The sequence below is a fragment of the Syngnathus leptorhynchus genome, chromosome 10 (assembly GCF_054491065.1).
Source record: "Syngnathus leptorhynchus isolate UIUO chromosome 10, UIUO_Slep, whole genome shotgun sequence".
In the NCBI taxonomy this organism is placed as follows: Eukaryota; Metazoa; Chordata; class Actinopteri; order Syngnathiformes; family Syngnathidae; genus Syngnathus; species Syngnathus leptorhynchus.
In genome coordinates, this window is record NC_141204.1 from 3,726,572 (window position 1) to 3,744,441 (window position 17,870).

Genomic DNA, 17,870 nt, shown 5'->3' on the forward strand with positions numbered 1-17,870 from the left:
AGCCATACGAGGGTGTGCACACTTGTGCAATCACGTTATTTCCGTTTTTTTTATTTATTTATTACTCTAATTTTGTTTTTTCAATTGACTTTGACAGGTTACATGTCATGTTTTGGTGTTTTGCTTCGGACCGGCATTGGAAATTCCATCCTGAGTCAAGTCAATCATTAACCATAGGAATGTAGTGTTGATTTGCAGGCTCCATCTCACATCGTTGTCCATGTATGCAAAACTCGTCCTTGTGTTTGGCCTGCTTACGAATGCGCAGGCCGCCGCGGCGTCCTCGGAGCGGGACAACGGAGCTCCTGTTCTCCCGATCGAAGTGAGTTGACCAAATTGTCATGCTTCGATGTGTCTTTGGCGTCAGAAGGTTGCATACAATCCAGGGATTGAGATCGGAACGTGCACGGAAGGCACGTTGAAAAATAAACCAAAATAATATTTATGTTGCAAAATACTGTTTTGTCTTCTTTATTTATCTTTATTAGTACATCTGGAATCAAAACAAAGTGTCATCTTGTTGCTACGCAACCAGCACATCACTGGCACAAGAATGAGTCAGTCAACTATTAAGGGGATTTCAAGGCAGCTGAAAACAAGTTGGTTGAAAACAATTTAACAAACAGCAGCCAAAATAGGTTTTTGGGTCATTACGTCCACATACAAGCATGCGGTGCAAAAAATAAGACCAGGTTGAGAATGGTATCATTGTCGCCTTTAATTTGAGGTATGACTCAATAGGTTTTCTTCCAATGTGAAAGCTACTGCTGTTTTGGTTAGCAACTGAACAAGTGTTGGTCTACTGGCATCCTAACAGCGTCTATCCTTAGGGCCAGCTAATTTGTTTACATCATATGATTAGTCACACTTGATCTGTATATGTGCTGCTGTTTTGGTTAGCAACAGGAGTGACCACACAATTGTTTCTCGGAAAGATGCCAGACTCCGCACAACGTGAGATCGTCTTTAATGCAGACCAAGGAACCACAAAAAAGACTTTCACACAATATGTGATCACATTTCTGCAGATCCTGCTGTTTTGGTTAGCAACAGTCAGTCTTAACTGAAAGCGAGAGTTTATTATCCTCAGAGTAAACAGGAAGCGACTCAAGTGGCCAAATTAAGTCTTAAGAAGGAAATAAATGAGAAGTGGTTGTATCTGAAGGTATGGAAAGAAAATTTATTTGAAGTCAAGCCCCTGCAAATATGACAGCATTGGAGATTTTTGCAACGGCTGAGCATAAAAAACAAAAAATACAAAAGATTCTTATGGCAACCACGTTATCTTGCTAAAGACATTGAAATATATCCCATCTCATTTGTCTTTCCCGTTGTCAATTATACACAATTACAACCGTCATTCAAAAAGACACAGACTGCATACTTGAATTTAAATATTTCATGAATAAATATCATAAAACACACACGTTGATGGACTTTGTTTGTGATCATGTGTATGTGCCCGTAACAAGACAAGACGTTCCAGGGGGGGGGCAGATACAATTCAAAATTAAAAAGACAACATACATAGATATGACAATAAAAAAAAGACCCGTTGGGTCAGAATAAAAGTTTCAATATGATATTTCTAAAGTGCATCTGGCCAAGACGTGTCCAATGGATATCAATCAGCTTTTTCTTTTCAAGGTCTGAACATGCAGCAGATATTTTTTTTGCACAAAAAAAAAATAACCAGCGTACATGCACAGACTTGGATGGGCTCATTGAACAAACCAAACAACAGAAACACTTTCACATTGATCATCTGCTGTTTGTCCACACGTTTTCACAGGAGAGTTCACCGTGGCCGAGAGAGGGACAGAAAAAAAAAAAAACCCAACCCCAGTCGGTGAATAATATCCGTCCGGGTTGAGCGAGTCCTCCTTAGTAGTAAGTTTTTGGAGGGACGTTTTAGATCTTGGGCAGCTTGGGGGCGCTGACGAGCGGGTTGGCGTCCTGCAGGAAGCGCCTCCCCGTCCCCTTGTAGTCGTACGAGCAGTCGTGAGTCTCTGCATAGCGATGAGCGGCGCAGAAGTTGCTGCCGCACCTGATGGACCAATCAAACGGAGATATTCTTGTCACTGTGTCGCAGTTATAATTAACGCTGCTTTATTTTTAATCCTGCCACAGAAGTCATTTTGGTTTTTTGTGCTGATTTTTTTTTTTTTTTTGCATGCTTCAATTGTATGGCTGATGTCACTAACAGTTGTTTTTCTTTTCAGCTCCCGTCATCAACTCCTGTTGTTTCCCCTCAGTCTATTAGATCGGCATCTGTTAGTTACCACCATATTTTTGGGGGGGGGGGGAATTCAGGGCATTCCAAACGATTTGTATTGGCTGTGGCTAATGTTGGCGCAACAGCTTGGATTGATTTTCCTGCACAGTTTTGTTTGAGTGCCTGCAGACAGCACTCTCTGGTTTTCACGGTAAGATGAAACTGTAAATATAGTGGGAAGCTTCGATTTGTCGGCCTGGTTTCAAAACTGGAGAGCAAGACCGGCGTTGCGATTGAGCAATCGCCGTTTAAGTTTGCACGTGGTTGCGTCAGATTGAACGCTCGTGTCGCCGTGAGAAAACCGGCCGCCGTCTTCCAACTCGACGGGTGGCCGACGAGCAGCCGAGATGTCCCGCGGGCAAACGGGAGTACGAAAGCGGCGACGTTCGGTTTGGAGTCTCGCGGCCAGCGCTCGTACCTGCACTCGTAGCTGGAGGCCAGGCCGGTCTTCTTGCCGCAAAGGAAGCAGTGCTTGGAACTCTTTTTCTTGATGCCCGCAGGGGCCTTGACTGGAGGTAGGTGGTATGTGGGAGTTCCTTTTACACAACAGCAACAAAATCCATTCAAGACACTTAAATGAGGGCCCAAATTCAGCTCACTTTGGGAAGTGACATTTCAAATGTTTGTCTTTCAAGGTACCACTTGCACGAAAAAGACAGAAGCACACAAAGTAAACAAGGAGCGCAGTATTAAACCGCATTCCTAAAGCGGAGACGTACGATCGATAGCGCGGATTCGATCGATTGTTTGCGCGGCGGCTTATTTTGCTTGTATTCACTCGGAAGCTAATCTTGCTGTCAGAATTGCTCACAAAGACAAGTGTTGAGGATAATGAGCCGAGCGAGGCAGATGAGACGAGGGAAAGGAGGACTGATCAAATGGTAGCGGATGCCGGATTGCATTATTAGTGTCTTTTTTTTTTTTTTTGCGCACAAATCTGACATTTATGGGATCAGAGTTGTCCTGTGTGATACGTGTAAGGAAAGACTGGACTTGTTCCCTCAATGAAAGTGCTGAGACATATCTTAGCGAGGCTCCGGCCAGCGTTGCGTGCAGACGTCCAGCAATCGGGAATATTTTTAAACTGAAGGCCTTTGCAGAAAAACAACCCGCCTACATGAGGACACCCTCATGGAATCATCTTTTTTTTTTTTTTTTATCTCAAAAAAGTGAGTCTGCACAAGGAGCAGATTGGAATGTTTTGTCTTTTTCTTTTTTTTTGGTGTAACCTCGCCGCGTCAACCGCTTAGTCATGCAGAAAGTCGGATCTGTTTTAAGCTGAATGTTTTTCCGTGCAACGAGAGAAATTGGAAAAACTCGGCACGGACGGAGAGAGAGCATGGCGGAATAACAGCAAATGTGACGACTGTAACATTAGCTCGCTCTTTTCTATGACATAGTCTCAAGTAGGCTGTCTTTCTTACCAATTCTCCCGAATGGAGGGATGACTCCCCCGCTGGACCCAAGACATTTGTTGGCCTGGAGGAGGGGGGGAGGGACAATCGTTTAAGTTTGACTCAATTGTAGAAATATGTCCTCAAAATCATCTGCATTCAAGCATCCGCTCTTACCGAGGCGGTCGCTGCTCGATGCCGCGCGGTGGCGTCCTCCTGCGGGAGGCCCGGCAGCCTGGAGCCCAGGATGCCCTGTGCGATGGGAGAAGCGGGGGGCAGGGGGACGCCAAGCCCGCCTCTTCTTGCGTCGACGGGCCTGGCGGAGAGGGACGCCAAGAGCGCAGAGTTGCTCAGGGAGCCCAGTTGCTCACGACAAGCTTGGCTGGCCATCTTGGTGATGCCTCTGGCTTCCCTCTTGGAGAGAAGCTCGGGCCTCTTGCCGGACGACTCCACCTGAACTCCCCTTAGGCGCGCGGCGTGACCGGACATCACGGACGGGAGGGGGGACGGGCTGGTCGGCTTCACCTGCGCCGCGGCGTGTACCTGAAGGGGCAGCGTACCGTCGAAAGGCTGAAAACGTGGCTTCGGGGAGGTGGGGGCGGGCGACGGGGGGCTTAAATGAAAGGAAGCGCTGAGCTGCGTTACATCCGCTCTGCCGGTCAGTGTGTCGCCGCCGCTTCCGAGCGTCCAAGTGCTGAGAGGGGAGGGGGCCAGCGGCAGCTGGTGCGGCGCCCCGACGTCGAAGGTTCTGCAAGATTCCTCCGACTGAGGGGACAGATCCAGACTCAGGGGGTCCGCCAGATCGCCGAAGGAAGCGGCGGTCTGAGAGGGCGCCACCAGCCCGCCGGCCTCGTCTAATAAACTCACCCCCACCGCCTCGCCGACTGGCTTGAGCGGGTCAAATGTGGCGTCGAGCGAACTCCTGGTGCACAGCGGAGGGAGCTGCGGGTACACGCAGTCCCTCATCAGCCTGGTGCCGCCGATGTCCAAGCGGGAGACTTTGGGAGGGGGCCGAATCTTTGCCAGAGGTGGGCACGTCTCCCACGGCTCCTCCTCCTGGAGCATGTAGCAAGAAGACGAGGGGAACGAAGGAGGCGGCCGTCTCGGGATGGGCAACTGGGAAGAAGGGGAAGGGGCGGCGGGCGGGTCTGGGAGTTCTTGGTCCACTATGGGAGGTAGATGCCCACCGGAATGGCGAGACTGGTTAATCTGCGGGAGCGAACGCAAGAGCCGCTGATGGATTCGCGTGATGGAAGGCGTCGGCCCACCGCCGCAGGGATGGAGACCGACAGGGGGGCGCGGTTTTGCCTTACTCGTCTTCTTCGGCTGCGAAATGAAAATTGCCGTTGAGAGATTTGCACTTTCCGGGCGAGAACATTTGGTCTTACCTTTTTGTTGATGTTCATGTCTTCCATCTTGGCTTTGAGCAGCTTCATTTTATTCATGGTGATGGAGTTTTCAAGGCTCGCCGCAGCGGCGGAGCGCTCGCCGCTGACGCCGCCGTCCTCCTCGGTGCACATGTAAACGGAGCCGCCGCTGAAAAAGCAGGAGCGTGCGTACATCTGTGAAACACTCTCAGAATTCTAACTTTTTTTTTGTCTGTGACCAGCTGGGTTGTAAAGATTTTTTTTTTTTTAATCAGAACGCAGACCTGAGGGATTCCGATAGAGGCGTGAGGGAACCGTCTCCCCTGTCCACCACCCGGAAAAAGTTGAGCTGGTCGCCTTCGCGGTAGACCACAAACGTGACTTGCTTGTTGGCCGGAGTCTTCTCCCAACCTTCCTCCTTTGTACCCTCCATCGAGTCCGCCGCCTCCTTCACGGGATCCTCCATAGTTACTGGAAAAAGAAGAGAAGAGTCTGTCAAAGAAACGACGTGCATCCAGCTTGTGGTCTTTTCCCTCACCTCTTCTGGTGTTGATTGGACCTCCCCTCATGGCTAAGACCAGCTTCAAAGTACAGCCCTCCGCAATCCTGCAAAAAAACACATGCATTGACTATTAATGCAGAAAAAAAATAAAAGGCCAAGTCCGAGAACGCCAACTGTGGTGTGACGTCAAACTTTAGTCATCCGTTAAGCGCGGTTGAATAATAAGTGGATTTAGTGTGAAGTAAAAAAATATATATAAATATATTTTTAAAAAAAAAGGGGGGGGGGGCGAGCAGGGAGCACTTACCCGTAATCGTGGAGACAGTGGTCATCATCCAGCTCCAGGTTGTTCCAGATGAGGTGTTGCTGGGTAACTGGGATGCCTTTACACACACGCACAGACACACAAGAGGCCATGAGAGAAATCAATACAGAGCTGCAGAGGTTTATGAGAGTCGAGAGTTAGTCATTAGAAAGTCATTAAAGCTCGTGACTGCCCTCTTCAGACAGCTCGACGCTACTGCGGAGACCGGCTTCACCATTGTGTTTAGCTCGTTTGGCTTTATTTACCGGTCAATTTTATCTTTTTATTGTTTTGCACTTTGTGTTGGCAAAATGGTTAGAGATGGACGACGTGACAGTTTCCTGTCACTGCCGGGTTATTCGATTTAGAGATGCGTTTGGCGCTCTGTAAGAAATGTGAGCTGAAGGGATGGTGAGTGTGGTGGGCTGATCTTGGGCTTCTTGTCTTGGGAATGCAAATGAAGTGAGCGAGTGGACTCCGTGACCTGGCGCTGGAGCCAAGCCACCGATTGGGAGTGATGGGCGCCATGAGGAAAAACACTGGCTGAAGCATTAACACAAAACGGAAAATTGTTTTGTACAAGGTCTGTGTCTCAAGGACGCTCACAAACCGAAAGCCTGTTGATCTCTAAAATTACTCATTCAAAACATTAAAAAGAATCATTTTTCTCGACAACTTTGAGTCATACCTTCAAGTCTTTGAATCTTTGCCTTGACTGAGATGACGGCCTCGAAGGGCAACACGCGCAACTCGAAACACGTCCCGGTCAGGGTCTCGATGAACAGCTCTATGGGGTCGTACAGAGGAAGCTTGTGGTGGAAAGCTCCCACGCGGTCATCGTTGAAGAAGGGAGGCTCCTTCCTGTCGGTCATCTCGGCTGGTGGGGAGGGAGGCGGTAGGTGTGGGGGGGCTTTAGGAGGGTAGCCAAAGTGGAGGTGTGGCCCAAGGTGAGGGAGAGAGGGGCAGGCTGTGCTTCCTGGCTGGGGGACCGTCACTCATCGTGTGGGATGACCACAACTGTGAAGTTAAAAAAAAAAAAAGTTATATCATCAGATTGACACATTTCAGTTCGAGTGTACAATGGCCTCATGAAACATTCAGAGACACACGCAAGGCTTCAGCCAGAAGTTAAAGATCAGGTGCGCGGCGGGAGGTCAGTCGTCTTCGTGGCGCCAAACCGCGCTCGGCACAATCTGACAATTGACATTTTGAATTAAGAGGAAGAATATAACAAATACAAATGTTAACTTTTCATTGACACGGTTCATAAGGCATTCATTGAATATTAAAATGTTACATTTCTTTCACGATCACTGAATTAAGGATGCAGTGGTGCTTTGAGATACAAGTGACCTGTTTATGTATTTTAGGCTAACCTGAGATGGAAAGAATAATTAGGAACAACTCAATCTGATGCAATGCAGCAACTGGATGCACACACATACAAAAAAAAAAAAAAAAAAAAGGTTTATTCACATTATTCATTTATTTGTCCACATTCAATAGTGTGGCCTGTGAATGCAAACACAAAGCACCAACATGCCATTACCTTTGTGTCATCATCAGCATCCTTGTGGGGGGTGGGTGGATTGGACAGGGGTACCTAATATTGTGACCGCTTAGCACACAATAGCCCATGACAAGGGCTTAAGACAAAACACGATACAATGGGAAATTATGGGATGCTTGTCTTGCTTTCTCTGGGGGCTGCTCATCAATGAGGCCTTCGTGAGAATGTTTTAGATGAGGCGCTCGTAAGCTACACTCACACAAAAGGCAGCAAAAGTCAAAACACTGCCTTCAAACAGCGACAATGTAGGTTGATCTAGGCAACAGTGCTCAAAGACGAGCAAGAATCGACAACGTCTATTTATGATACTATTCAAACATTCCGCTTTTTAAAAGGAGCGAGGTCAAAGTGTTGCTTACCGTGAATTACAAGACGGCGAGCTTCCCGTCTAGCCAACGCTGCTGTCCTTAGCCGACGTTGCCATGTTAGCCAAACAGCTCAAACAATGGCTACCGCTCCACACATACGGCGAGCTAGTTAGCCGGCGAGCGAGCTAGGCTACACCCGTGGGTTCCGTCCTCGCTCTCCGTCTGCCGGTGTCGCTGTCGTGGGCGGCGTTACGTTCGCGAAAACAGAGCATTGCATCACGTTCAACGCCACAAACAGAACGAACCCGCAGGGTCGCGTCTGTGGTAGGTCGCCCGTCGCCGTGTTCGCGACGCTGTCGTACCTGTCACTCACGCCGGGCCGGGGGAGGACGAGACATCACCTCCGTGGCTAGTTTGATTGACGCTACGATGTAACCAATTGCAGCGAGGTAAATGAGGAGTTAAGGGCGGATCCTATTTGATTGACACAAAACTAACCAATTAACATAAAGAAAAGGCAACTGGGGCGGGTCTTAGATTTGATCGACACTAGTGCCACCACTTATCTTGAGTGTTTAGGGCAGATAGAGGCGGGTCTTAAATTGGATTGACATAATGTAACAAATCGTTGCTTAGTAGATTTGATGAGCTTTCAGGTTTTATGAAGTTTGCTCTTTGTGAACAATAAAGTATTTATGCAATATTAGCCCTTGAATAAAAGTTTGTGTTCAGATACAGCTTACTTTGATTGAAGATTTTGACCCCGGAAAAATATATTTTACATGTGTGATATCTTTCGAGTTATGGCCTCATTGTTGAACATGTTCAGACTAAAAAAAAAAGAAAAGAAAACTAATATACAGAATGGGAAATTTCCAGGTCAAACACTAATAATGTAATGTAAAGGTTTTATTGTGCTTTGGAAAAGAGCTCTTTATTTTTACAGCATTCCAAAAAAAAAAAGAAAATACCCCCCACAAAAAATAACCACACATCTTAGATCGTATAAAATGTTTCATTTTAGTAGATAAAAATGCCATTTCTAGTTTTCTCACAGCAAAAGTTAAGAAATGTGTCAAAACTCTTGAGAACTGCCTTGACGAAAATGACATGGCACTTATAGACAGGAAATCTCAACATGGCAAAGCCAAAAAAACAAATCTACTGTTAGCCTCAGCGTCTAATTAAGCACAACCGGTATCTTCATAAAGTGCTATCATGTCTAATTATGAACAGTCCTTACTAAATATTACAAAATAAAGATGCGATGCAACAAATGGATGAGAATTTGGGAATGCTCCATCAATCAAGTGTGTGCCCGATCACTTGCGGGTTCAGCAATCCCCCCCAAAAATACTACAGAGTTGATTCATATCTGTACAAATCGACTTCAATTCTTCCCAAGAGCATTAAGTGGATCATCAAATATGTTACTAGTGTCCACTGCTGTGTTGGTCTTCTGGGAGGGAGGCGAGGTTTTTGGTTTTGGAGTCACCTTTGTCGCCGTTTTGACTGCACTTGGTGCAAATATGTCATCTTAAGGAAAGAAAATGTAGGATCACAAATAAGACATTTGGTATTTCCTCAAATAGTGACCCCCGTGATTTGCTTACCCATGTCGTCGTCAAAGATGGACCCGCCGGTCGCCTTGGCTTTGCTCTTCTTTTGTTTCGGTGCGGAAGAGTCTGCCAGGTCGGCAAAGATGTCGACGACGTCGTCGAACAGACTGACGTCGATGGGCTTGTCTTTTTCCTTTCTGGGGGCTTTAGGCAGGATGGCGACGTCGTCCTGTGAAGATAAATATTTTGCAGATGTTATGTTTTCACAAAAGCTGGACTTTTGATCTGAAACACAAAGGTCTTCTGTATATTGCAAAGACAAAGGAAATGACCTCGCTGTTCTAATACTTTTGGAAAGGAGTCGACGCTACTACTCGCATGTTGAGACACCGTTTCTAATGAAATGACGTCACCTCAAAAATATCTTGCTTGGGAAAGCTGTTGCCGCTCTTGACGGCGGACGTAGCCGCCGAGCTGCTCTTCACTCCAAAGAAGTCTTCGTCGTCGTCGTTGTCATCATCTTCCAAGAAGGGCGACGTCTTGGCTGACTTTGTTGCCGACTTTGGTTTCACCGTCTGGAAAAGGTCATCGCAGTTGTCGTCGAAAATTGACGGGAGGTTGCTGAGGTCTTTCTTCGATGCCGCCGCGGGCGGATGTTCGGCCTTCTTGGTGGAGACGTTGGCTGCAAGCGTGCTTGTGAAAAAACTGTCTGAAGCAAAAATGTCCTCCTCCTCAAAAGGGACCGGGACCTTGCCTTGGTTGCTGTCCTTACTAGAGTCTTGCTTCTTGGGGTGTTTGGATACGGACGGCGTCGGCGGCAAAGGGTCAGTGGACATTTGAGAAGATGGAGGCGAGGATGTAATAGGAGCGGAGCTCTGTGGGATAGCAGTCTGGCTTGAGTGGTCTGACGGGGGCGGGACGGTAGAAAATAAGTCGGAGGAGGCTCCAGAGGGATTGTCCTCTCGTTGCTCTTGGTCTTCTGCTGATCTTTGAGACGCTTGTCTTGCCGCTCTGGACTGTGGTCTGCGATGTATGGAAGCTCTCACACGATTCTGCGTAAAAAGAAGGAACATATTTTCAATTGGAAAGTGTCACAGAGTTCCTAATATTGTGGCTGACCAGTATCACTTTGCCCACCTTGTTTGCACTCTGCAAAGTGGGAACCTGGAGCGGCGCGTCGAACCCGATTCCCGGCTCACTGTCCGTCCGGGCGCCGATTGGCGTCGTAGCGGGACTGGGGCTTATGCTGGAGCTGGAGACCCCAGAGGAGGAACTGGGATCCAGACCCGGGAGAACGCTGACGGCCCCCGGCATGCTGGGGGCTGAGCCAGGGAAAAATGCAGCAGGGTTGATCTTCAGACTTGCCTAAAAAAAAAAAATAATAATCACAAGTAATACATACATAGTAGACATTAAATCGTTTAAAAATTTAGAAATCCAAATATACTTGAAGTTTGCTGATCCTTGATGTCGGCTCTTTTGGTTCTGCAGGACTTAGAAGTGCAGGTTTCTGTGTAGTTGGATTATATTATTTATTAATATCACACTAAAAGGCACAGCATAGTGTGTCCAAGCAGTTCATACTACTCACTTGAATTTCCGAAACTGTTTCTGGCTTGACCGGCGGTGGCCTGTCAGTAGACGTACTGCGTTTTTCTGCTACTTTCTGAGGAAGAGAAGCCACACACCCAAAAAAAAAAAAAAAGTTGTGAAAATATCTCAAAACTTCATGTAAAGATCATTTCAAAATCAACATAAAAAATGTGTTAAACGATTAAAATGTGCTGTTGAGCAGTGGAATCAATTCAGTACCGGTGGCGATTGGGGCTTGCTGGAGCCAAACAGGTCGTCCTCCTCGTCTTCCAAAAACAAACTCGGCGTCGGTGGCTTTGCCGAGCTGAGCTTGGAGCTCTATAGATGAAAGACATTTGGGTCATTTCAACATCTAGCCGTATAGGTTCTTATTAGATTGCAAAAAGGTGTTCACGTGAAGAGAACAATGGATAAAAATACTGGCCGTGGTTTTGTCCGACACGGCAAAGAGGTCCACGTCGGGATCGTTGTCCTTCTGCTTTGTGGGACTAAACAACAATTCCTCATCTTGGAACACGCCGGTGGTCTTTGCCTGCGGTCGCTCCTCTGCGGGCTGAAAACAAATTCCAAAACAACTTAGAAGCGTTCAGCCGCTAACTAGTCAACGTGGTTTTCTGAACAGAATAAATAAGGCAAACCTTTGCGGTGGTTATGGCTGTAGGTTTACTGGTGTTGAAAATGGGATTGGGCTCATCCTCCTCTTCATCATCATCATCATCAAAAAGACTGAAAGCTTTGCTTTTGACTTTCTCTTGCGTATTGATCATCGGCGGCGGGCCGTTATGATCGTCGTCGTCGTCGTCCTCATCCAAAATGCTCTTGGCTTGCTTTTTGGCCAGAACATCAATGCCCCCAAATAGGCTGACTGCTCCGACGGGCTTCTTCTTAATTTCAGTGGACTCCGTCGACGGGGTCTCCGGTGGCTTCGCTGGCGGTTTTTGTGGCAGTGATGGTTTTTCTTTCAATCCCTTCTTAGCTGAATCTGGTGATTTTTCTAACAGGGACGTAGGCTGAGAATCAAGAGAGGGAAAAAAACAAATCTGTTGACTAAATCGGCAATGAAAAAAATTAGTTTTCCCTGTTGCACTCACTTTAGCTGCTGCGTTTTTCCCCTCATCGCTTTTGATTCCAAACAGGGATCCTTGATCTTCATCATTCTCGTCCTCGAACAAAAGACTTCTCTGGGGTTTCTTTGGACTGTGTTAGACGGCACACATTCATCATTTAGTATAGCATCGATTCATCTTTATTTTCCTAATATGATTTTTTTTTTTTTTTTTTTTAAATACCTCAACTCTTTGACCGGAGCGAAGAGCTCATCGTCATCGTCAAAGAGGCTGCCTTTCTGTGATGTCATAACACTTGGGAGACTGGCGGGGGCGCTGGCGCTTGGTTTCATTCCTCCAGTCTGGCTTTCTTGCTTGGAAGCACTCATTTGAGGGCTTAACCACTGGTCCTGATATAATGTTCATAAAGTTAGTAAAGCGCATTGAAGACAAAGTCGAAATAGTCTCCTGAAATACCTCATCGTCACTGAAGAGGGAGCTGGAGAGAACTTTACTGGGCTGCTGTGTGGCTGTTTTAGCTGGATTCGATTTGGGCTTGGAGCTTGAGGCTGATGCAAAGAGATCCTGCAAGAAGAAATATGGCTACTATTTGAGGAAATCTAAATAAAAAAAAAAACGATTGGGGGCGTGAATACAAATATCTGTAGTGGTCACCTCTTCATCATCGTCATCGAATAAGGACACTGGAGGCTTGTTGATTCTGCTCTGGCTCATCGTGTGGGGATTCGACTGACTCTTGGGGATAGTCGGAAATATCTAGACAAGGATAGACGGACAAAATAAACAGAGGAAATAGATCATGTGAAAGAACTTGAGAGCCTTACTTGGGTGTCTTTATCATCAGAGAAGAGACGACTTGTGAGAGGTTTCTGAGTCTGAGTGACAGTTGATCCAACATCTGGATTCAGCCCGTTCTGAAGAAGCAGGTGCCAGTTAAAAGTCTTGAAACAAATACTGAAGTTCTGGTAAATACGTTCATCAAACCTTCTCAGATTTGTCCGACTCCTCGCTGCGAGAGGTTTGACGTTTCTTCAGGCCTTCAGAGAGTAAACTTTGTGTTCCAGGGCCAAACATGGAGATGGCACCGGCAGGCATCTAAAAATAAAAGTGAAGTCATTAGAACGACAAGAACTGCTTCCAAAAATCTTTTTTGTTCTCATACTGTCAATTACCTTCTTCTCCGATTGCGCAAGCGGCTCTTGCGCCTCCTTTTTCTGAGCTGCCTTCTCGCTAAATATGTCCTCGTCCTCGTCTTTGAAAAGGTCAGGGGTCTGTTTGGGTTTGACCTGTGAGACTGGGGGTAAAAAATACAAAACACTCAAAGTGATGAATAAACGTGAACAAATTTAACTGAAGATGATTTTTTTTCCCCTGCTTTTACCACTGAAGAAGTCATCTTGGTCATCATCCTCTTCATTAAACAGTCCCCCAGCGACTGGGGCCAGTTTTGGGGTGACGTGGGATTTGCCGCTCGATGCTCCATTTTCTCTGCTAGCCATTACGTCGCCCACTGGATTGAAGATGTTGTCTGTGTGAAAAGAAAGAACAATTCTGTTGCTTTGAGAATCGGATCATACGTGATGTACGCTACTATGCTAGCAGGCTGCGATTACCTGGAAATATCGAAACACCGCCAGGTGGAATTTTCTTGCCGGCTTTGTCAGGCTCTTTAGGGGAAGAAACAAAAATAATCACATTTCAAGCTAAACACAGATAAGGAATATTTGTAAAATCGACATGAATGGCTCTATTATGTGAAATTAAATGAGCTTGGCGTGGCCGCAATTTCAGGGTTATTAGCGGTATGACTTTCCTGATCTTCTCACGTAGTTTGATTAGCATTAGCCACAGTTTTGCTCGATCCAGTCAGATGATCGTCACGGGAAAACAGTCACATGAAAGTATATTTCAGAGGAAACACGGTATGTATTAGGATTGGACGAGTGCGGATAAAAAAACGAGTATCGGGCCTTTGGTATCGGTGTATACAAGGGTGAACATTGGTGCTAGTATTGTCAAGAAAAAATTGGTATGAAACATCTTTCTGATTTACTTTACCTGCAGCTTTCGCGGTGGGTTTGATGCTTTCGTTTGTTGACTTCTCTTCTTTGGACACAGGAAGCTTTGGTGCATCAGAGAACAGATCGCCCTGTGTGGCATCCCACAGAATTTTTTTTTTTATATCTGTACTTCTATGCAAAACATTCATAGGAGATATTACTTCGTCGTCGTCGTCAAAGAGGCCTTTCCCCCCGCTGAAGAGACCGCTTTTCCCGCCAAACGGCGAGAATTCATCCTCGTCGTCTTTGTCGTCATCGGACTCCATTTTCGGAGGTTTGAACATGTCGTCGCTGTCGTCTTCGTCCGCTGTTTGAATGAAAAGAAACTTGAGTGGGTTTGACGTGGAAATAAAAAAAAAAAATGTAAAAAGGAAGGACACACAGAAGGATGAGGATGAATGTAAAACCCGTCCGTACCATGCGAGTTGGCAGACTTTGCTTCTTTTCTGCTTTTGCTTTTCTTCCTTGACGACAAGGCTTAAAAGATATGAAAACCTCCATGAGCATGCTTTGTTGACAATGTCTCGTGTTTCAATGAAGATGGTTACAAATGCGAGGGAGGCGAAGAAAATTCAAACAAGCCCGACTTACAGGCTCGATCTCCCGTCGGTTTGCTAACCACTTCACCCTTGATCCTGGCTGCCAGCTCATCGGCAAAAGACGACGACGGGCCTGCGCTCTGATTTCAGGTCGTGAGAAGTCAAATCAAAGTTCACGATTACATTTCCATTAATTAGAGGAGGCACGAAGCCTACCTTTGCATCCTCCTCCTCCTCCTTGTCCGACTCTCCAAATATATCAGAATCATCGTCTTCATCCTCTTCTGAGCTCACCATAGACGACAACTTCTGCAAGAGTTCATTTTTTTTTAAGTGTGAAATCTAATGAGCATGTAGTTCTGAGCTGTCTAACTTAGCGTACCTTCTTGTTACTATGACGATCGGCTTGCATAAAGTCTTCATCGGAATTCTGAGCACATCGAGCATTTTTTTTTTAATTAAAAGAGAAAAAATATAGATCATAATGTGAAAGAAAAAGATACAAGCGCTCTCACATCTTCATCTTTGATGTCCTCGCTGTCAATCACGCTGTCTCTCTCGCTGTCCACTGACAGTTCTGCGACAATAAGCCATTATCTTTTCATTTTCAATCAAAATATCAAAAATATAATAATAATTTAGATATATTGCAAAGGATTACCATCACTTGACAGGTCACCAAGGCCGACGTCCTCTTGTTCCATGAAGGCTTGGGAGCCAATCAGAAAAGGAAGAGGTCTGTCCACGTACAGGTCCTTCAAAAAAACAAAAACAAAAAAAGATTGTTAGATACTGCATAGTTAGTTATCAGTCATGAGACATAGCAAAAATGACTTTACCTTAGGCTCAAGGATTGCCTCTAATCTGTCACTGGCCTCCTCGTCCTCGGAGTCCGAGTTTCCAGCTTTGATGTCCAGGTGCTCGAAGGCGGACTCCAGCACCTTCAGGCCGTAAGTCACCGCTTGCTGCATTTTGGGGATCAGCTCAGCTTCTTTCTGCTCGCGGCTTTTCTGTTGGGAAACCATGGCAGAGAAATACTCAAAACGGCGCCACAGATTCCCACATAACGCTTGTTTTTATAATGGCAGTCTTTCTCTAGCGCTCTCTAGCTGAAATCTTGCTTGCTAACGTGATCTGTCATGCCAAACAGATTTGAATCATTTGAGAAACAATTAAAAGTGTATTTCCCCATAATTCAAGGAATTTAAAACTCTCGCAAACACTTACGATATTAAAAATTTATCTTATTGATACCTGATCAGCTTGCTTGTCCACAGCATCGGTCTTGGGCAGGGGCTCCTCAACCTCTTCATCGTACACTCTCTGAAACAGGAAACAAATGTTGATGCAACACGTCCGTAAAGTCAAGTCAAGTGGCAACTACGAAGCGGAAGTTTTGAGTTTACATTCTCGATAAACTGCGTATTGGAGAGCATGAGGAAGTCGTTGAAGACCGAGTGCAGACTGCTATCGGTGGCCTTGGTGTCTCGGATCAAGCTGTCCAGCTGTTTTTCCATCTCATGTGTCCTTGAGAGCATTCTCTGAGAGAAGTCTTGAAGGAATAAGAAGAGCTGAATGGCAAGGATATTAAAAAAAAAAAAAAAAAAAAAAAAGTGAGGTCAACAGTCTTCAATACAGCTGATTCTGAGAGAACGTTTTGATGTTTGACGTTACCCCCGAGTCGGCCGCGAGAGACCAGTTAGCGCTGCTCTGCCGCATCTCGTCGAGGGTCCACGGTCTCTCCCAAACTTGAGCATTATTACCGGGGTGCTCACTCCCGTCCGGGCCATTCGACATCCCGTTCATCTGCAGACACCGAAGCATTTTAGCATTCATTACATTTGAAATATGCAGCATTACCACTTTTGTGGTGTAAAACATACTTTGAAAGGAAAAAAAAAAATCACAATACCCTTTGTTCTTAGTAAAATGCCAAAGGCCTTATTCTATAAATAGGTTGAAAGAAAGCACAATGCTCGCACACGCACACACTACTAAAAATTACAACTACTATTAAACGGCATGCAAAAAGTTTGTCAAATTTGACAACTGTAAAGTCAAGTATTTTGTGATCAATAGTAAATTTTCATTGTTGTTGTTATTGGTGGTATTTTATAGTTTCTAAGAAAAGGACTGTTCAGATGTTTGATGATTTTATTCCACTGCTGATCACTAAAAAAAGGAATAAGGTTGAATAGAACCAATATTTTGTAATGGAATAAGATAATCTAATGTGTCATTTGATTTCTGAGTTTACATCGTCAAAACAATATTAAGTGTGCCTTGAAAGATAAGAAGGGTCTAAAATGGCTGGCAATCAATAGGCTCTTTTTAAGGTAAACTCAGGCTGGAACTGTTGCCCTGGGTCAAAGGTTTTACCCTCCTGTTAAACAAACCACCCCCGACTGAAATTGGATACTTTTTATTTATTTATTCAGACTAATGAAAATATGACAGCTTAACTAGCTACATTTAAACGACAGCTTTATTATATGTCGCCATTCGAATGCTTTAAGGCCGACTTGTTGCATTTAAAAACAAGCTATTGCAAAAAACGTTGTGACATTCTGTTACTTTGAAAAAAAAAAGTTGAAATGTTTTAACTGGTGAGTGTGGGTGTTTAGTTAGCAGCTAGCTCAATTTAGCTAACCAACGTAGACGTTAGCGCTCGCAAAGAGCCCCCCGCAAAGACCGACACACGCGTAAAATATATTTTCCCCTGAAACAGAAAGCGTGCTTACCTCAAAGACGTCTGTCCCAAAGAACCGCTTTGGAGTAGGATGAGAAAAGACGGCGAACAAATGATCGATTATGCTAAATTCGGCCTTTTCCTCATTGGTCTTCTGACAGGTCAGCCATGTTCTGTCTGCAGACAGTCATCTGACTGCGGTCGCTAGGCAACCGCTGGTAAGTGGGACAAAAAACATTGATTACTCTACTTGTAAGAATTTGAAGCTTTTAAAAGTGATTAACCACCACCGACGCGTAAAAGTTTTTGAATTCAGTTAATTTTGTTTTTGTAACGCACTCACTCACTTTTATCAAAGAGCTTTCAGTTTTCTGGCGCAAATATTTAAGGCGCATGCGCATATTTTGTCGACGTAATAGAAATATAAATTAACCCAAATAAATGATCTTGGCTTGTATAGATGTGTGTAGTATATAGATCATAACCTCCCCACTATTTCGCCATGAGGGGATGTAGCTCAGTGGTAGAGCGCATGCTTTGCATGTATGAGGCCCCGGGTTCGATCCCCGGCATCTCCACTCCTTTTGAAGCAAGAAATTGTGTTTTTTTTCCCCGACATATTAAAGACTAGCAGTACAGTTGA

General features: G+C 45.4%; 2 protein-coding genes and 1 non-coding gene across 6 annotated transcripts; 1 reads left to right on the plus strand and 2 right to left on the minus strand.

Moving 5' to 3' along the window:
- Positions 1–1,153: 1,153 nt before the first annotated feature.
- Positions 1,154–8,120, minus strand: zfand4 (zinc finger, AN1-type domain 4). 4 transcript variants are annotated; one of them, XM_085921679.1, is made up of 12 exons: positions 7,772–8,120; positions 6,531–6,859; positions 5,846–5,921; positions 5,575–5,642; positions 5,321–5,507; positions 5,058–5,205; positions 4,537–4,995; positions 4,315–4,434; positions 3,847–4,212; positions 3,700–3,754; positions 2,694–2,811; positions 1,154–2,047 (listed from the first exon to the last, which is right to left on the minus strand). In XM_085921679.1, the coding sequence occupies exons 2-12, from the start codon at positions 6,712–6,714 to the stop codon at positions 1,912–1,914; spliced, it is 1,917 nt and encodes a 638-aa protein (XP_085777805.1). In that variant the 5' UTR covers positions 6,715–6,859; positions 7,772–8,120; the 3' UTR covers positions 1,154–1,911. The 4 variants fall into 4 exon arrangements, with proteins under 4 accessions (XP_085777805.1, XP_085777802.1, XP_085777803.1 ...); XM_085921676.1 differs by having other exon boundaries at positions 3,847–4,434; XM_085921677.1 differs by having other exon boundaries at positions 4,315–4,995.
- A 496-nt stretch (positions 8,121–8,616) lies between these two features.
- washc2c (WASH complex subunit 2C) lies at positions 8,617–17,498 on the minus strand. The gene is made up of 31 exons (XM_085922041.1): positions 17,280–17,498; positions 16,213–16,344; positions 15,945–16,109; positions 15,793–15,861; positions 15,378–15,548; positions 15,200–15,293; positions 15,054–15,115; positions 14,921–14,968; positions 14,755–14,847; positions 14,591–14,678; positions 14,417–14,476; positions 14,161–14,306; positions 13,998–14,088; positions 13,553–13,606; positions 13,321–13,467; positions 13,112–13,233; positions 12,924–13,034; positions 12,764–12,853; positions 12,594–12,695; positions 12,396–12,503; positions 12,162–12,328; positions 11,964–12,069; positions 11,511–11,882; positions 11,297–11,425; positions 11,092–11,190; positions 10,871–10,945; positions 10,727–10,789; positions 10,417–10,644; positions 9,693–10,331; positions 9,334–9,508; positions 8,617–9,256 (listed from the first exon to the last, which is right to left on the minus strand). The coding sequence occupies exons 2-31, from the start codon at positions 16,342–16,344 to the stop codon at positions 9,111–9,113; spliced, it is 4,152 nt and encodes a 1,383-aa protein (XP_085778167.1). The 5' UTR covers positions 17,280–17,498; the 3' UTR covers positions 8,617–9,110.
- A 235-nt stretch (positions 17,499–17,733) lies between these two features.
- trnaa-ugc (transfer RNA alanine (anticodon UGC)) lies at positions 17,734–17,805 on the plus strand. Its single transcript has one exon. It is a non-coding gene; the product is annotated as a tRNA-Ala (tRNA).
- Positions 17,806–17,870: the final 65 nt, after the last annotated feature.